The sequence below is a fragment of the Ailuropoda melanoleuca genome, chromosome 18, assembly GCF_002007445.2.
Source record: "Ailuropoda melanoleuca isolate Jingjing chromosome 18, ASM200744v2, whole genome shotgun sequence".
NCBI lineage: Eukaryota > Metazoa > Chordata > Mammalia > Carnivora > Ursidae > Ailuropoda > Ailuropoda melanoleuca.
Genome location: NC_048235.1, coordinates 31,749,914 through 31,767,017, shown reverse-complemented (window position 1 = coordinate 31,767,017; position 17,104 = coordinate 31,749,914). Strand labels below are relative to the sequence as shown.

The 17,104-nt window shown below is 37.6% G+C and overlaps 1 protein-coding gene across 3 annotated transcripts in view; it reads right to left on the bottom strand.

The window, feature by feature from the left end:
* ZMAT4 (zinc finger matrin-type 4) overlaps positions 1-17,104 on the bottom strand; it is a 466,414-nt gene that overhangs the window by 150,154 nt on the left and 299,156 nt on the right. For all 3 annotated transcript variants that reach the window (XM_002918539.4, XM_034647643.1, XM_034647642.1), the window contains one exon: positions 15,514-15,610. In XM_002918539.4, coding sequence (XP_002918585.2) covers positions 15,514-15,610 — 97 coding nt within the window. The remainder of the gene's footprint in view (positions 1-15,513; positions 15,611-17,104) is intronic.

Genomic DNA, 17,104 nt, shown 5'->3' with positions numbered 1-17,104 from the left:
GTATCTCCAGACATCATTTATTTTCAGAACTCCAGACCCATAAACCTAAATGCCCACAGGCATCTCCACCTAGTTGCCACTAAACTCAGCCCACCCCAAACTGAATTCATCCCTGTTTTCCAGCTCATCTCATCCAAGCATATTTCTCTCGTTATTCATGTCTGCACTTACCACTCCCTTCTCTCAATTCTTCAAGTGATGTTATGTAAAATCACTCTCATATATTAGCATTGTTATGCTCTTTTATTATGTTTGCTTGTTAATTAGTTTTCTTAGTTAAACCCTATGCTTCTTGAAGGCAGGGATCACACTACTGGCTGGTCATATATCCTTGTGATATCAGACACTTAGCTAGACATCAAGTAAATATACAGAACTGAATCGAATTGAGAATGCTGAAGTATTAATGGCTTTAGAAAAGAAGGACATGCCTGGAAGTCATAACTGTATCTGCTATCTAAAGCCAAAGGTAACAGATGCAACGCATTTTCTTTGAACACCATAGTAGGAGAAATAGTTTTGTGTGTGTGTGTTTTTAAGATTTTATTTATTTATTTGACAGCGAGAGACAGTGAGAGAGGGAACATAAGCAGGAGGGAGTTGGAGAGGGAGAGTTGCTGAGCAGGGAGCCCGATGTGGGGGTTCAATTCCAGGATGCTAGAATAGTGACCTGAAGTGAAGGCAGATGCTTAATGACTGAGCCCCCCAGACGCCCCAGGAGAAATAGTTTTAAAGAAGGAAAGACAAAGAAAAAGAAAGAGAAAGAAAGAAAGAAAGAAAGAAAGAAAGAAAGAAGGAAGGAAGGAAGGAAGGAAGGAAGGAAGAAAGAAAGAAAGAAAGAAAGAAAGAAAGAAAGAAAGAAAGAAAGAAAAAAGGAAATGTTTTAAACTAGATTTTAAAATTTGATTTAGAACAATGTTTTTAAAAATTGTTTTGGTCTGCCTAAATCTGCATGATTTGACGATGCATTTCTCTCCACCTCCAAATCTCTGACTGCACTCATACAGATGCAGAAGGATGATAAGGATAAGGACATGATTTATTAGACTACGGTGGTTCTGTTCCTTTGACTCTGAAAACCAGTCAAAGACTATGGTAGTGGGGAGGAGGCTCAGAAGCAGAGGTGGGGCTCCTTAGCCCCTTCCCACCCCTACCTTTGCTCCCTATGGTCAGACCTCCCACACCAGCAGCTATTGGCCTGCACTCAGTGGCTGAAAGTAGAGTCTTCCCTATCCTCTCATCCCAGTTTCCCCCAGACTCTTGGAGGCCACATATCTGCTATCTACCCACCTCTCCTTGACTAAAAATTATAAAGGAGCTACTTATTCCCTGTGTTTCCAAAGCATAAAAATGGATGAGTCATGAGGTCAGGCACATCTATGAGTATTCAAGAATAGTTGAAGTCTTTGCTTTATGAGCACTAAGCCAGAGAAACCAAAGAAATCATAATGGACAAAATTGTGATGGTAAGGGAGTCTAAAAATATTTTTGTGTAGAAAAAATATTTAACTCATTAAGTGCTATATTTCTCACTTGTCTTTCTATAAGTCCAGAGTATAGGAAAGCAATCTTCAATCTTGCCTGGCCCTGAGCCCAGACAGGCCAAGTTTGCCCTTGCCAAGTCTCAGTTCCCCCTCCAGCCTTCTCTACTTGACTCAGTGGTGGCCTTCATATTTCTATCTCAGGCCACTCCCACCTAAACTTCTCATAGGTAAGATTCTGATTATTTGTTATTTGTTATTTACACATCCCACATCCCATTATGCCATTATCCCTGGACTTCTATGAGAAAGTAGACAACAATATGTTTTTTTTTCCTGTGGTAAAAAATAGTTTGGCAATTAGCTAGCAGGTGTGTATGGGGGGAAGGGTATCACTGTGAGAGAAGAAAACAACTCCCTGAAATCACATCGTAAGGCAGGTCCAGTGTTACTGTCACATCCTCTCTTGAGAATGACGAAATTATTCACATTTACCAGAGAATATTGTGGAATGATATTCATAATATTCATTGACTTCAGTCATTCAAATCCTATGTTGGCCTCAACCCTAATTAAACAGTTGAGAAAAGAGAGAATATTAATTTTTGAGCATCCATTCTGGGCCCAGGATGAGATATTTTAATCAAAAGATCCAGGAACAATCCTACTACTAGGCTAAAATAAAAATTACCCACATGAATAGTAAAAAAAAAAAAAAAACCCTGCTTTCGAACAGTAAAGCAGTTTTTGTTATGAAAATCTGATTCAGTCTTACTCTTTTATCTGTGCATTATCTTATAGGAGCTAATCATTTGCTCTCATTTCCTAGAACCATACACTAGAGAAAGCATTATGAGCATGAAGGCAGAAAGAATAATTACAGTGGTTTCTAACAGGAGTTGGACAGATAAATGTCTCTAATCATCACTCTTTGATCACAAATGTCATTTATTCTTAACGTAATGTTCATTTCTGGTTTCTTCCCTCACTTAATAGCAATGAAATATCCTATTAGGTGTTACAAGACTTAAATCACCATAAATAAATAATGAGGGCTTTTCAAAAAAAAAAAAGAACACAGAAAATGTTAAGTTTTGAGGAAAGAAAGTAGTTTTTTGGGGTAAGGCCTTTGAAGTCCATATAACAAAACAACAAGCACTTCTTGGTGCCTCCTCCTGTTTGTACCTGAAATCCCTGATGCCTCCTGAGCCTGACTTCTTTCTTCTCTTCATAACTCAGGTTCCAGGCTAGTTTGGGCACTAAAAACCACACTTAGAACCTACATTTCTGGTGATAACATTGTGTAGCAAGCACAGCAGTTTATGTTGTGCCTGGTCCCTGAGCTGCACTCCACCACCAGCTGCTCAGAGAGCTCCCTGACCTTCATCACTGAACGGAGGAACCAGTGTCCTCTCCAGCAATTTCAATGGATCCAAGAATTGAGGGATCTCTCTGGGATCACAAAGCTTTTGGGCTTAGGCATTAAAAATTACATGAGCACTTTAAAGATAGGAAATGTAACTTATTAATTTGTTATTCTCTACTAAGTGATTTAGAACCTATCACACAGTGGACCTCTTATTTGTTAAATTATTGACCCAATCAGTGAATGTTCTGGTGTTCCTTAATCATGACACGTCATCTTATGGAAAACCTCCAGACCATAAGTGGACCAAATCCAATCCACAGAAATGAACTCTGTAGATTCACTATAGAAATATTACTTGCAGATTCTAGAAGGTTGACTCATTTGTTACCTGCTACTGGGTTTCTTGAGAGTTAAACTTGAAAGAGGCTTCTCCAATGTGTATATACGTTGAAAACATTGATATATCTTTTCCTAGTACTGATGTTTTCCTGACATACTGGTATAAGAGAGCCTGACTTCTTTCCTTCACTTTTAAAAAGGGAACAGCCTGGTGGCTCAGTCGGTTTAGCACCCAACTCTTGATTTTGGCTCAGGTCATGATCTCAGGGTCATGAGATGGAGCCCTGTGTTGGGCTCCTCACTAGGCATGGAACCTGCTTAAGATTCTCTCTCTGCCCCACCCCTCCAACTCCTGCACACACTCTCTCTATATAAATAAATAAATAAATAAATAAATAAATAAATAAATAAATAAATAAGAAACAGATGTTGGCCACTAAATTTCCTCGCTATAGTGAACATCTCAGATTACATTTTATCTGGTCTTTCTTTTCCATGGGAGGCACACTTTCACCTTCAGGCCTCTTACATAAAATGGAATAACACAACTGAAACATGTATAGTTGACTTCCAAACCTTCCACGTATGGGGCTGCTGAAAAATCTGAAGATTTCCCCTATTCAGTTGCCCTGAGTAAGAATTATGCTGACCTAAAGCTGGATTTAAAATGAGTAACTTTATAACACCCAGCTAAACCCATCTACGACTGAAACCTAAAGTGTCCTTTTCTGATATAGATACTCAAGAATATAGATTCTAATTTAGTAAGTTGTCTGACCATGAAAATCTTACCTATTAGTAAGTTTATCTTACTTAGCACTGAAAAGATGTTAGGAAATGAAATCTATTATTTCAACTTTATCCAGTGTCAGAGAAACAAAATTAGAGGTCTGAAACTCATCTACTTCAAGGTTATTATAAGATCTTTTTGTTAGAACAGAAATAAGTTCGGTGGTGATGGTTCTGGAAATCAAAAAGAGTAAAGTGCGCATGTTATCCTATTAGGTATCGTTAGAAAAAAGGGCACTTGAATGAGGAAGAGAAAAGACATAGATCTCTGGAGAGTATAATAGCACCAGAGGCTGTGGGTAGAGCTTTGAACTACTTGCATCCTGAGCTTGAAATATCACCAACATTTCCGAAAGCTAGCTTTATAGATTTTTATTTGTATTTGACTACTCAGCATGAAATGGACTAAGATTTTTCTGTGACCCTAAAAGCTATAGAAAAACACACACATTCGCTGTTAAAGACTATTAAGAGTGACAGATATATATGACTATAATCATGGTTATGTAAATTTATATTCTGATTGAAGTCCAGAATCTGGCTGTATCTGGCTATTCTTAACACAACATAGAATGGTCTAAATAATATTAACTTAAAGGAAAAAAGAACACAAAATCTTCAAAATGTTTATCATTAAGTTATAACTTAAATACTAGTGGCCTAAGCTTAAAGAGACATCACCCTCATACAGAGAGATAATTTGTTTTTTGAGAAAACCCTTCCAATTCTGAAAGATCAGGCATTTATCAAACATGGTGACTCAAAATTGGATTTAATCAGCTAATGTTGAGATTAGCCATAATCTAATATGAACCCGTAGGTGTCTGAGTAGAAAGAACATACTTTTTTGGTAAAATAAAAAAAATGTGAATGGGAAAGAAAAATAAACTCATATGCTCAGAATGGTAAAGCAACTCTATCCAGGGAGTCTCAAAGAATGTTAGGACAGTGATTTTTGGAAAGTCAGCCAGGAAGATTCTTCAATTTATTTTTTTTCAAGGTGTAGATTCCATGGTCTTTGGAGCAAAATGTGTTAATTACAGGTGTTTGACAAAACGCAACTGGTAATCAGAGAGTTGGATAAAGCAGAAAACCTGAGTAGGAGCTGGGGTATAAAGACCACATGTAATGGGGATATTTGGATAATGTTCTTTCTGGAGTTGGGAAATTGAAACAGCTTGAAACTATTGTGTGAAATGAGGACCCAGAGAAGGTAGAAAGCATGTGAGCACAAGAAACTCAAAATGAGGACATTCTTAGAAGGCCTCTCTCAAACCACTCTATATATCCGACAGTCTGATTAAGGTAAGTTTGCGTTCTAAACACTGAGCAGGCTTGCACTTGTGTGTGAGTCCAGAAGCCCCAACCTTGGGCAAGAAATGAGAGTTTGCTATCAAGAACTCTGGACAAACTTGCAGAAACAGTACTTGGAACCGAAGTACTAAATGTTACCTCAACATTCACCTACACATTTTTTGAGGTGCATTTCAAATACAATTTCATTAATATGAAAGGCAATGAGCACTTGCTGACAAAAAAACATCATGCCAAGTACTGTACTGTCTATGCACTTTAGGTTTTTTGCTCTTATTATTTTTGGTGTTCTTAAAACTCAATTTTCAGGGCACCTGGGTGGCTTGGTTGGTTAAGCATCTGCCTTCAGCTCAGGTCATGATCCTGAAGTCCCAAGATCGAGCCCTGCATCAGCCTCCCTGCTCAGCAGGAGTCTGCTTCTCCCTCTGACCCTCCTCCCTTTCATGCTCTCTCTCACTTACTATCTCTAATAAATAAAATCTTAAAAAAAAAAAAACCTCAATTCTTACTACAGTCAGTTGGTTACATTTTTTTCAATAATCTGCTATATTTTCCTAATGTGGAAACTAAGGTACAGAGAGGCTTTTGAGTGACATGCTCAAGGTCACACAGTTAGCAGATGGTGGAGCAAGAATTTAACCCAGATGATCTCATTTCCAAACCACTTCACGACACTCACTTCACAATCACCTCTCCTAATGTCCCCAATCAGATGCAATGACTCCTTCCTCTGAATTCCAACATTTTGTACTCTTACACTTACCAAATCCTATGAGGTTCTTAACTGTAATTACTTGACTACATGTTGCATCCCCTCAACTAGATTATAAACTTGGTGAGATGTATAATCATCTCTGCCTCTTTTTCTCTTGTCCCCAAGGCCCGTTTAATGCCCCTCCATAGTAGGTATTCAATAGATTTTGATTACGGGATTGAATTAAATAGGGTGAGGGGCTGATCTATCCAACCACTTACCTCTACCCCATCTACACTATGGAAATCACAGCCAAGTGGACCTGCTTAATCCTTCTTGCATCCTGAAGAGAGGCGATAGAGTGCTGAACAAGATAACGCAACCAAGGGCAAGTTTCCATTTTCATCTCATTTCTCCTCCCTGTTTCCCCAACAAAATCAGCCTAAATGAAGTGATATCTTTCATTTATTTAATCCAATTCCCTGGCATTTCATGTTCCAGGATAACCTTTGAGATTAGACAAATGCTGGCAAAACTCAATAGTCTACTGAAGTCTGGTTGGAGTAAAAGTCAATGGCAGCTAAACATAGTTTGAAATGGACATACTCTCATTTCTAATGAACTCTAGTGAAATGTGAGAGAGGTGGTTTTAGTAGCTTACAGAAGACCCTGAAAGAGTGCAAGTCTGGAAGCTTGAACTGCTCAGGTGAGGGGCCAAGGTCTACCTTAGAACCTTCCTGACTCCCTCTAACCTATTCCTGTGCTTAAGAAGCCACCAGCATTATGCTCTGTATTCATAGCTTGGAATAAAGTTGAAAATAAGCTTCTTTATCTTTTTATACAACCAACTCCAACCCCTTTTGCCCAAAGTCATAAGCATTTGAAAAGTCCCTTTGCCTTTTGTTTAAGGCCAGGCCTTCAGGATACCTCTCTTCTCATAGGGCTAACTCTTCAAGTATTGGTCAGCTTCTGGGCCACCCGGCAGCAGAGAAATAAACACAAAAGAAGAATTCTCTTACAGCCAATCTTCTGCCAGCTAAAAAATTTTAAAAAGTCAAAGAAGTTAAACCTCAAAGTCATAAAATTAGAGAATGTTAGAAATGACAGAGACTTTAATGACCCCCACTTTCCAGCCACCTCCTGTTTTAATGAAGACATTGAAGTTCAGTGAGGGGACATGATTTGTTCAAAAACACACAGAGAAAAAAAGAATGGCTGCCACATGCAACAATGCAAATGCATCTTCAAAACATTACGTTGAGTTGAATGAAAGAAGCCAGACAGAAAAGAATGCATATTATTCCACTAAGTTCCAGTGTAGGCCAAACTAAGCTATGGCGACAAAAATCATTGTTTGGCTGAGTGGGTGGGTGTGAGCCTAAAGGGGGCCCAAGAGAACTTTTGGTGGTTATGAAAATAATGTTCTGTACTTTGATTGGGCTGCTAGTGACATGGTGGATACAAGGGCCAAAACCCATCCCACTATACCACTAAAATCTATTCATTTTGTGTGTAAATTGAGTCTCAACAGACTGATTTTAAAATAATTTTTTGTTGTTGTTGTTAAAGCTGTGCAGGGTGTGACACATGGTGCTGACATGGGGACTCTAGCTATGTGCCTCCCAGGCCAGGCCTATTGGGTTCCACCACGCTCCTTCCAGTTCTTTTTCTTCTTGATGCAAATGTACTCCTCCAAACCAAGTCTTGGAGACTGGTCCTGGACAACTTGCTGAAGCAGCATAACAAAGAACATAAGAGGTATCCAGTGAGGTCCACAGTTAAATCTGAGACATTAAATTATCAGCTCATAACTACTCTGGAGACAGCCATGACTTATGCAAATTTCAAGCAACACAAAATAATGATTATCAGTCCCCCCAAAGGAGGCGGCTAGTAAATGAGTGAGCTAAAGAATATCAGGTGCCATTGGAAATTCTAGAAGTAATATGAAAGAATGAAAGTGCTCCCTATTTAGTACTTCTTAAGCCTGCAAGGGCCTAATCTAGTCACATACTGTAATTATAATGTGTCCCTGGGTATGGCATATATAGCAAAAGCATGCAAGTGAGACTTGGAAAAATAGAGCTTTCAGGATTGTGCATTAGTGCTATATATAGAGAGATGTATAGCTTTTCTCTGGTTTCTCTGGAATTCTCTCTATAGGCTGTTGTCTCTTCCTTTTGAGAATTTAACTTTGTTTCATCAGAGGCCTTCCTCAAAGAAGGAAGGGCTCCAGACAGTAGTGGACTTGAATGTTCTGCCTATTAAAAACAGGGCGGGAGAACACCTCTGATCCACAGGCCTGCCACATCCCTGTCCCTCATGCCTGCAGCAGGACCCCCCCCTTTTTTTTTTAATTTAAATTCAATTAGCCAAAGTCTAGTACAGCATTAGTTTCAGATGTAGAGGTCAATAATTCATCAGTTGCATATAACACCCAGTGTTCATCCCATCATGTGCCCTCCTTAATGCCAGTTACCCCATCCCCTATCCATCTTCCCTCCAGCAACCCTCAGTTTGTTTCCTAGAGTTAAGAGTCTATCATGGTTTGTCTCCCTCTCTGATGACTTCCCATTCAGATTTCCCTCCCTCCCCCATGATCATCTGTGCTGTTTCTTTTTTTTTTAAGATTTTTTTTATTTATTTGACACAGAGAGAGACAGCCAGTGAGAGAGGGAACACAAGCAGGGGGAGTGGGAGAGGAAGAAGCAGGCTCCCAGCGGAGGAGCCTGATGTGAGGCTCGATCCCAGAACGCCGGGATTACGGCCTGAGCCAAAGGCAGACGCTTAACGCCTGAGCCACCCAGGAGCCCCTGCTGTTTCTTTTATTCCACATATGAGTGAAACCATGTGATAATTGTCTTTCTCTGATTGACTTATTTCCTTCAGCACAATACCCTCTAGTTCCATCCACGTCAATGTAAATGGTAAGTATTCATCCTTTCTGAGGGCTGAGTAATATTCCATTGTATACATACACCACATCTTTATCCATTCATCTGTCAATGGACATCTCAGCTCTTCCCACAATTTGGCTATTTATTGTGGATATTGAGCAAGCTCCCTATTTACAGGGCCTGGGATTCCCCTTGGCTAGAAAGGCTTGGTGACACTCCATAAGCCCCACTTCCTAGAAAAGCCAATTTGCACAGCCAGAATCATAACATGGGACAAGCAAAGAAGTTGCCTTGAGTTCCAGATTTTGCCCTGATTCCAAGTCTTTCTTAGCAAATTACAAATTATCAGCTGAAGGGAAATAACTTGACCCTACTTGGGAAAGGTGGCTCTGTTTTAAAGCCTGTCTTATGCCCTGCTTATCCCAGTTGTTACTGGTAATATATATATATTCTATGCTTTTCAGAAAAGAAAACTTTCTTATGAAAAAATATAGTGCAATACCAAAGTCCTAAACCTTCTGATTACTGAAATTCTTTGTTAGGGGCACCTGGGTGGCTCAGTCGGTTAAGCATCTGCCTTCGGCTCAGGTCACGATCTCAGGGTCTCAGAAATCGAGCCCCACATCAGGTTCCCAGCTCAGTGGGGAGTCTGCTTGTGATCTCTCTCTCCCTCTCCTCCTCCCCCTCCCCTACTCTCGTGCTTGCCCTCTCTTTCTCTCTTTCAAATAAATGAATAAAATCTTAAAAAAAAAAGAAATAAATTTTTGGTTAGTACCAGTAAACCACATTGACAATTCCACAAAAAATATCTAGATCTTTAGCCTTTGAAGACATCCATGCATTGATTTGTTGCTCGTTTATTTGCTTGCTTCCAAATATTTCCTGGGGTTTTAAACTACTTTTATTTATTGAAAGTATAGATGGTTCTTGATGGTTGCCATATTTGTAAAACTATCTTATTTATTATTATACACTCCTCAGATAACTAACTGCTATGCTAAATGCAGGAACTAAATTCCAAGGAATTTAAAACAAATATATTCCAGCTCTGAAAATTAGTCTAACTATCCATTCACTCACTTAATCATTTACTTTGCTTAAGAAATAAATGAATATGATGGGAAAATGAATAATATGAAGGCTTTGTTTGGAGGATTCATTATAGTTGGGAAAAACTGCAGAAAAAGCAATGGATATTATCATTTAAAGCTTCTTCTCAAAGGAGAAGCACATTTAGAAATTTCTACTAACTTTTGGTCAGTGTAATTTATTCTCTTAGACACTTGTGTCTCATTTTCAACCAACTGAAGTATCAAAGTAAGTAATGACAACTTTTATATCCATTATTTCTAGGTAATATAATGTCCTGAGGCCTGAAGTGTTCCCTAAACTCAAATCTAAGTACATTATAGGGGAACTGCTCATTAGTCTATGGTATGTACTCATGCGCCTTTAAATTTCATTTTAATCATTTGTACTAATTGACAGACTATATCCCCTGGAAATGCTGAAAAATCTACTAATAGGCAATTGCTTCATATGTCAGTGTGATCATTTGCATTTCTAAACCTTTAATCTCATTAGATACTTAATATTTCTCTCATTATTTAATAATGGAGCAAAATTTGACTGCCATTTTGCTGTTTATAACATTTGCCAAAAAAGAAAAAATCTCTTTAGTACTAGTAAAAAGCAATATGATAATAATGGTATTATTTAAGTATTATTATAACAGTGATGGTACTGATGGCCAATAACCTGACTTCTGCTCTTGGGTCTGCCAACCAAAAATTTTTGGTGTCTTGGACAAGTCACTTCTATGAATCTCAATTTTCTAACCTATAAAAAGGAGATGTGAACATCTGGTCATTAACAGGGATGCTGTGCATATTATACATAGTAAAACTTTCAAAGCATTTTAATTTGTTGCTCTACCCCAGTTGCACAGAAGATTCACTTCAGTTAACAGTGGTGGCACTCTTGCCATATCCACCATCATCATCGTCATCATCATCACCATTATTAGCATAGACAAAGAAGAAGGTGCCCAGAAAAACACGACTAAGGGATACTTGTGGAACAAGGTAAGTAGGTTTCACAATGTATTCATTTCCTAGGCCTACCCTAAAAAAAAAAGTACCACAAACTGGATGGCTTAAAACAATAGAAATCTATTCTCAGTTCTAGAGGACAGAGGTCTGAAATCAAGCTGTCAGCAGCTCCTTCCAAAAGCTCTTGAAGAGAAACTGTTACTTCCAGCCCCTGCTGGCTCCTGGTGTTCCCTGGCTTGTAGAGATAATTGCAGTCTCTGCCTCTGTTTTCACACATAGCCTGCTTCTCAGTGTGTCCCAATATCCCTTTCCTTCCTTTCATAAAGACGGTATGCACTGGATCAAGACCCACCTTAAATCCAGAATGATTTCGTCTTGAGATTCTTAACTATTTACATTTGCAAAGACCCTATTTACAAAAAAAGTTCACATTCTGAGCTTCTGGACATAATTTTGTGGACATAATTTTGGAGAACATTGCTAGCTCCAAATAATGGTAAAGGTTGATTGGGGACCTGTGTTGAGAAGAATGTGAAGGCTGAATTCAGGATTAGCAGGAAAGAATACCAGGATCACGAGCAACACATACCTGTCGTGTTCTTGTCATCACTATGCACGTATCTACAAAGGAATTGAGACCTAAAGAAGATTTTTCACTGCCCCTGGTCACTCAGAAGCAAAGTTGCACGAGAAATAAAATCTCCTGACTCAAAATTCAGTGCTCTCTCCACTACACAAATTAATAATCTCTCATCTCAACACCTCTCTAGAAGTTATTATTAAAAATATAAATATGAGCTCTTGAAAATTACTGACATCTTAATACTTATGTTGATTTAATCTCTCAGATTAGAGTCCTTAAGAACCATCTGGCTGACTTCCAACTCCAGCTCTGATATTGTACTAACCTTTCACTTGAGAAAAAAATAAAAGCTGGATAAAATTTAAAGGGAAACTTTGAAAGCTGTGAAGAGATGGGGAGAGCAGATGTTAGTATACCTTAAGGAAAATATTACTATAACAAAGGACATTTCATGGTGACAAAAGGTGATAAAAAGGGCCAATTCAATAGGAATATTTTGAAAAATTCTTAAATTTGTAAGCATCTAATAGTGTACCTTTAAATATATAAAGAAAAGAAATAGAATTAAAAGGGCACATAGGTAAATCCATACTTATAGTCAGAAGCTTTTAAGTCCCTCTGTTTCTCATGAATGTAATAAGCAGACAAAAAATCGGTAAGGGCGTAGAAGATTGAACAAGATTAAAAAACGTCTCCTAATTGATATATAGAACCATTTACCCAATTGCTGAAAAAGGCACATTCTTTTCAAGGGAACATGAAGTTTTACCAAAATTGAACATTTGCCTTGGGCATAGAACAAGTCTACACAAATTTCAGGAGAAATCATTTAGATTATGTCCTCTGACCACAGTGGAACCCAGGTACAAATTAAACCCCAAAATATAAATAGAAAAATCCCCCACATATTAGGTTGTAAGCAAAGCACTTCTAAATAATCATGAGTAAAAGAAGAGATTGCGGTAAGAATCAGAAAATAAGTTGAAATAAATAATAATAAAAATACTACATACTAAAACCTCTAGGATAAAAAAATAACGTGTGGATTTTAGCTAAAACAATCTGTTGAGGAACACTGAGAGCTTTAAATGCATATATTAGAAGAAAGGAAACACTGGAAAATTGATGACCTACACTTTCCAAGAGGAAGCTAAGGGAAATACAAATTAAATCCACAGGGGGTAGAAAGAAAAGAATTTTTTAAATGACAGAAAAGAACAATACCCAGAGAAAATCAACAAACCCCAACATTCATTCATTGAAAAGACTAATAAGGATTGATAAAATCTAACAAAAATGATCACAAATTTTTTTAAAAAGAAGAGACAAATAAACAATATTAGGAATGAAAAATATCCCACAGACAATTATAAATAAAATTAGGAGATATCATGAACAAATTTATATCAATACATTTAAAAATGTAGATAAAATGGCAAAGTCATTGAAAAATAGCTAATTTAAAACTGATACAAGAAGAAATAGAAAATATGAGCAATGTTTCTTTAAAGAAACTAAATTTTTTAATAAAAATATTCCCACAGTATAATCTCCATGGCTTCTCAATGAATTCTTCGTAATATTTAAATAAGAAGTAATAGCAGTTTACCACAAACTCATTCAGGGTTTAGAAATAGAGGGAAAACCTCTCAACTTGTTTAATGAGAGCAGCATAAAGTTGATACCAAACCTGACAAGGGGATTACAAGAAAATTATGGAACAATCTGTTTTAGAAACACACACGCACACACACACACACACACACACTACCCATTAGCTATAAGGGCAGATGAAATAATCGTGTAGGACAGGGCTTTTGCAATTAGTTTCTTCATGTTTCCCTCATTTCACTCTTTAGGAGAGCACCTTGTGCTTTTGAGGCAGAGACAGTGTCTTTTTTTCTGGAAAGAAGGCAGCATGGTAGGAGATACACATTTCTCAAGTAACAGATATTTATTAAAGCCACCTGGAAAGTAATGCTCTCTTTTTCAAAATTCAAATTCATTGTACTCTATTGGCAGTCCTCCACTCCAGGCCTGTCTGTGGTAACTCAGAGAGATGGGATAAGTAGAAGCATGAGTCAGACACTGCTAGGTTCAATCCTCATTCTGCCATTTTTGGCAAGGCGATGTTCAGTAAGTTATTTGGTCTCTCTTAGCCTTCATGTTCTTGTATAAAATAATAGGTTAACGACGTTTATCTGAAGGTAGTTCATGGAAGTAAATGAGATGATGGATGTGAAAATTCCTGTACACATAGAGAAATAGATACTTTCCTGAAGCTGGAGATACCATTTGCATTATTTACTTACAGAATTTGTGCCACTTAAAGTCACTATTGTCTACCATTTTCTGTTTGTTAAGAGCAATAAATGCATGTCCCTAAAAGATTATCATTTATTGTTGCAGCTAGTTGAGATATGTCTCTGTGTCCATCAGATGCATGTGGATTAGAATGCATTCGGTGCCTCTTACAACATGCTAGTTAGAGACACAATGGATAGACTGGGGTGGGAGCCTCAGTGTCCAGTATTCAATACAAGTGCTCTAGGTACTCCATTACAAATCAGAGACAATCTTCTTTTTGAAGAATTACCTTGATCAAATCCTCTGGGGGTGGATCAGAGTAAAGCAAGTCATGAAAGCGGCTTCGACTCATGAGGCGGCACAAATTGAGGAAAGTCTGAGAGTCCATAACTAATCCTGGGCTTAAATTTCCTCACCTACTTCAGACACCTGTGACCTACATCTTTATAATATCTTTGCAAAAAAATGTCCTTGCCTGGAATGCACCTTCCTCATATCCCTGCCTGGAAAATTGTTACTTATCTTTTAAAATCACACATTCATTCAACAAAAATGTTTATGAAGCCCTTCATATGTATCTAGTGCTATACTAGTCACCATGGTTATTAAGAAGGTGAGCAAAATCAGACCACGACCTCATTTCTCTGCTCAGACTCTGTACAGATGTCCCTGTCAGTCTCTCCCTGGTTGCTCTCTCCTGGGTACTCAAAGATATGGGTGTACACATTAAGGTATTAGAGAACAATCCCTGTGTTCACATGGCTGTTTCCCCGGCCTGGAAGGGAGCTCCACAAGAGGAAGGCCTCATTCAATTCATCTTTTCTTCCCGAGGGCACACCTCGGAGTCTCACACGTAGTGGGTGCTCAATAAATGTTTGTTGACTGAATCATTCATTATTCATGAGACCTTGATACTGCCAAATCTGTTGAATGATTCTGCTAATGAATATGAGAGAAATTAAAAAATTACACCCAGGAAGATTATATATTTTTGAGATATTCTTTGTTTTTTCCTATTTTATTAGATTTTATTAGTAATCCTAGCAGCTATTTTAAAAATACTTATAAAGCTAACACCATTGATTTTTTTAAAAAGATGCACAGTATAAATATAGTTGAAATTATGCCTGATAACATTTTCTGGTTTAAAATTATGAGAATTGCGGGGGTGGGGAGGATAGAACAAGTTGCCATTTAATTGGAAATTGCTACGCATGTGAATACCTTAATACACCGGGGATTTGTTAGGTTTCTATACTAATCAACAATTTTCACCTAGAAATGTTAAGTGACAGAAGACATTCACAGAATTTAACTTCACAACACTGAAGTCTGGCACATCCTCCAAACAGAGGTAACATTGTTTATTTAAAAACACTCAGTATAGATCTAGAAGTTTCCCCAAGTTTATGAAAATGTGCTGAACCGTTCTTGAAAAAATTAAAGAATGAAAACAAGCAAACAAAAGACACTGTCATTACTTTTGCCAAAAAAGGAAAAGCCATTCTTTAAGTTGTGCTAGGCAGACCCTAGAGGGTCTAGCATAAATATCAGGTAAATTTTGGAGATAAAGAGATGTCGTTTCCATTGACTTATTTTGAAATAGGTAAAATGTTTAGCCTTTTTTCCCCCACCATGTTATAAATTATATACAAAAGGACTGAAGGATGAAAGCATGAAAGTACCTACTTGGTCTGGTGTTTAGATCCTTTCAGGTGGGCATGATACTGTTCTATGGAGTTGAGAGAGACACTGCAGATGGTACATCTGTAATTGCGCCTCAGACCTGTGGACAACAAACAGACTTGATTAGCTGCATCCTTGCCATCACTACCTGAATGGATACCAGAATCTCTAAAAGTTTAGGACAAAGTATGTAACAGGGCATCTGGTCTACCCCACTAACACTTCAATCCTAATTACAGAGCCCGGCCAACACCATCTTAGTAGAAGTTAGAAGCCGGCTGCTCCATTTCTGGATGCCTAAAATTATTAGAACATGCTTCCTTGAGATACGATATTTCTGGACATTTTGTTACCCAAAGACAATTCTACTTTTTCCTTAAGGCATATAGACATAGTATACTGTCGTATATGCAATGAAATTTGAGACTCCAGAGAAAAACTCTGTCTCAATTACTCTTTCAACACTATTCCAATGGCAAAATCACAAATTCAACTTTAGACCTTATTCATTTGAATTCCTCCAGGATCATCTTATAAAATGTAAATACTCAAGAGATGGATAATAATCTAATTTATATAAAAGCTTGCTTTCCACCGAAGAGTTTAAAATAAAGTTATTCATTAATTTATCAATTTAATTCATTCAATTCATTCATTAATAAAGTATCAACTTTGGACCAGGCACTAGGGATTACAAGATGAGGAAGATGCTCTTTGCTTTCAAGGAGTTTAGTAAAAACGTTGACTTCTTTATCATATTGATTCATCTAGACTCAAATGTGTTAGAAAGTAGCTTTAACCAAACTTTAAACATTTGCCACAGCTCAGAGACCCACATGAAACACATTCCTTCTGCTAGTGTGTCCCATCAGAATAGAGAGAAAAGTAAACTGTGAATCATGATCTGAAAGTTTGAATTTAAATCTTAGCTCCAATCATTCCTGGTTGTATGATCTAGGGGAAATCATGCAATTTCTTCCTGGCCTCAACATGAAGACAAAGCCATTCACATCACAAGGTTGTTGTGAGAATTAGGCAAATAAATATATTAAAATGCTTATCAAGTGACAGTTGTTATTAATTTTGCTCCAACATTCTATGTCTTACCATTGTAAAGCCAGAATTACAAACAGCTGTAGCATTTTTTCCCTGATAATTCATATCATCTTTCTAAGAGACAAAATCATTCTCATTTTTCTAAAAGGAAAATAAAGCACAGTTTCAGTAGAATTGTGTAACCTGCAACCTGGGTAACTTCATACAAATTAGTTGACTTCTCTGGACTTCTCTTTCCTTAAAGGATTGTGGGAAGGACTGAGTGAGATAAAGCATGTATGAAAGAGTATGTGCTAGATAACAAGTGATCAACATAAATTAGCTACTATTATGATTTCAACGTGATATTAAAATGGGATTATTTTTTCCTCAATGTCACAGATGAAGCCCTAAGTTGAAGCCCTCTACCCACATTACTAAAGTGAAGTATCAAAGTCCCAGTTTAAAACATCCAAAGGAAATAGTCCAGAACCAATTTCTAATCCCAAGCCGACCACCCACAACCAGTCTAAAAGAGGTTGGAGAAGAATGAAAGAAA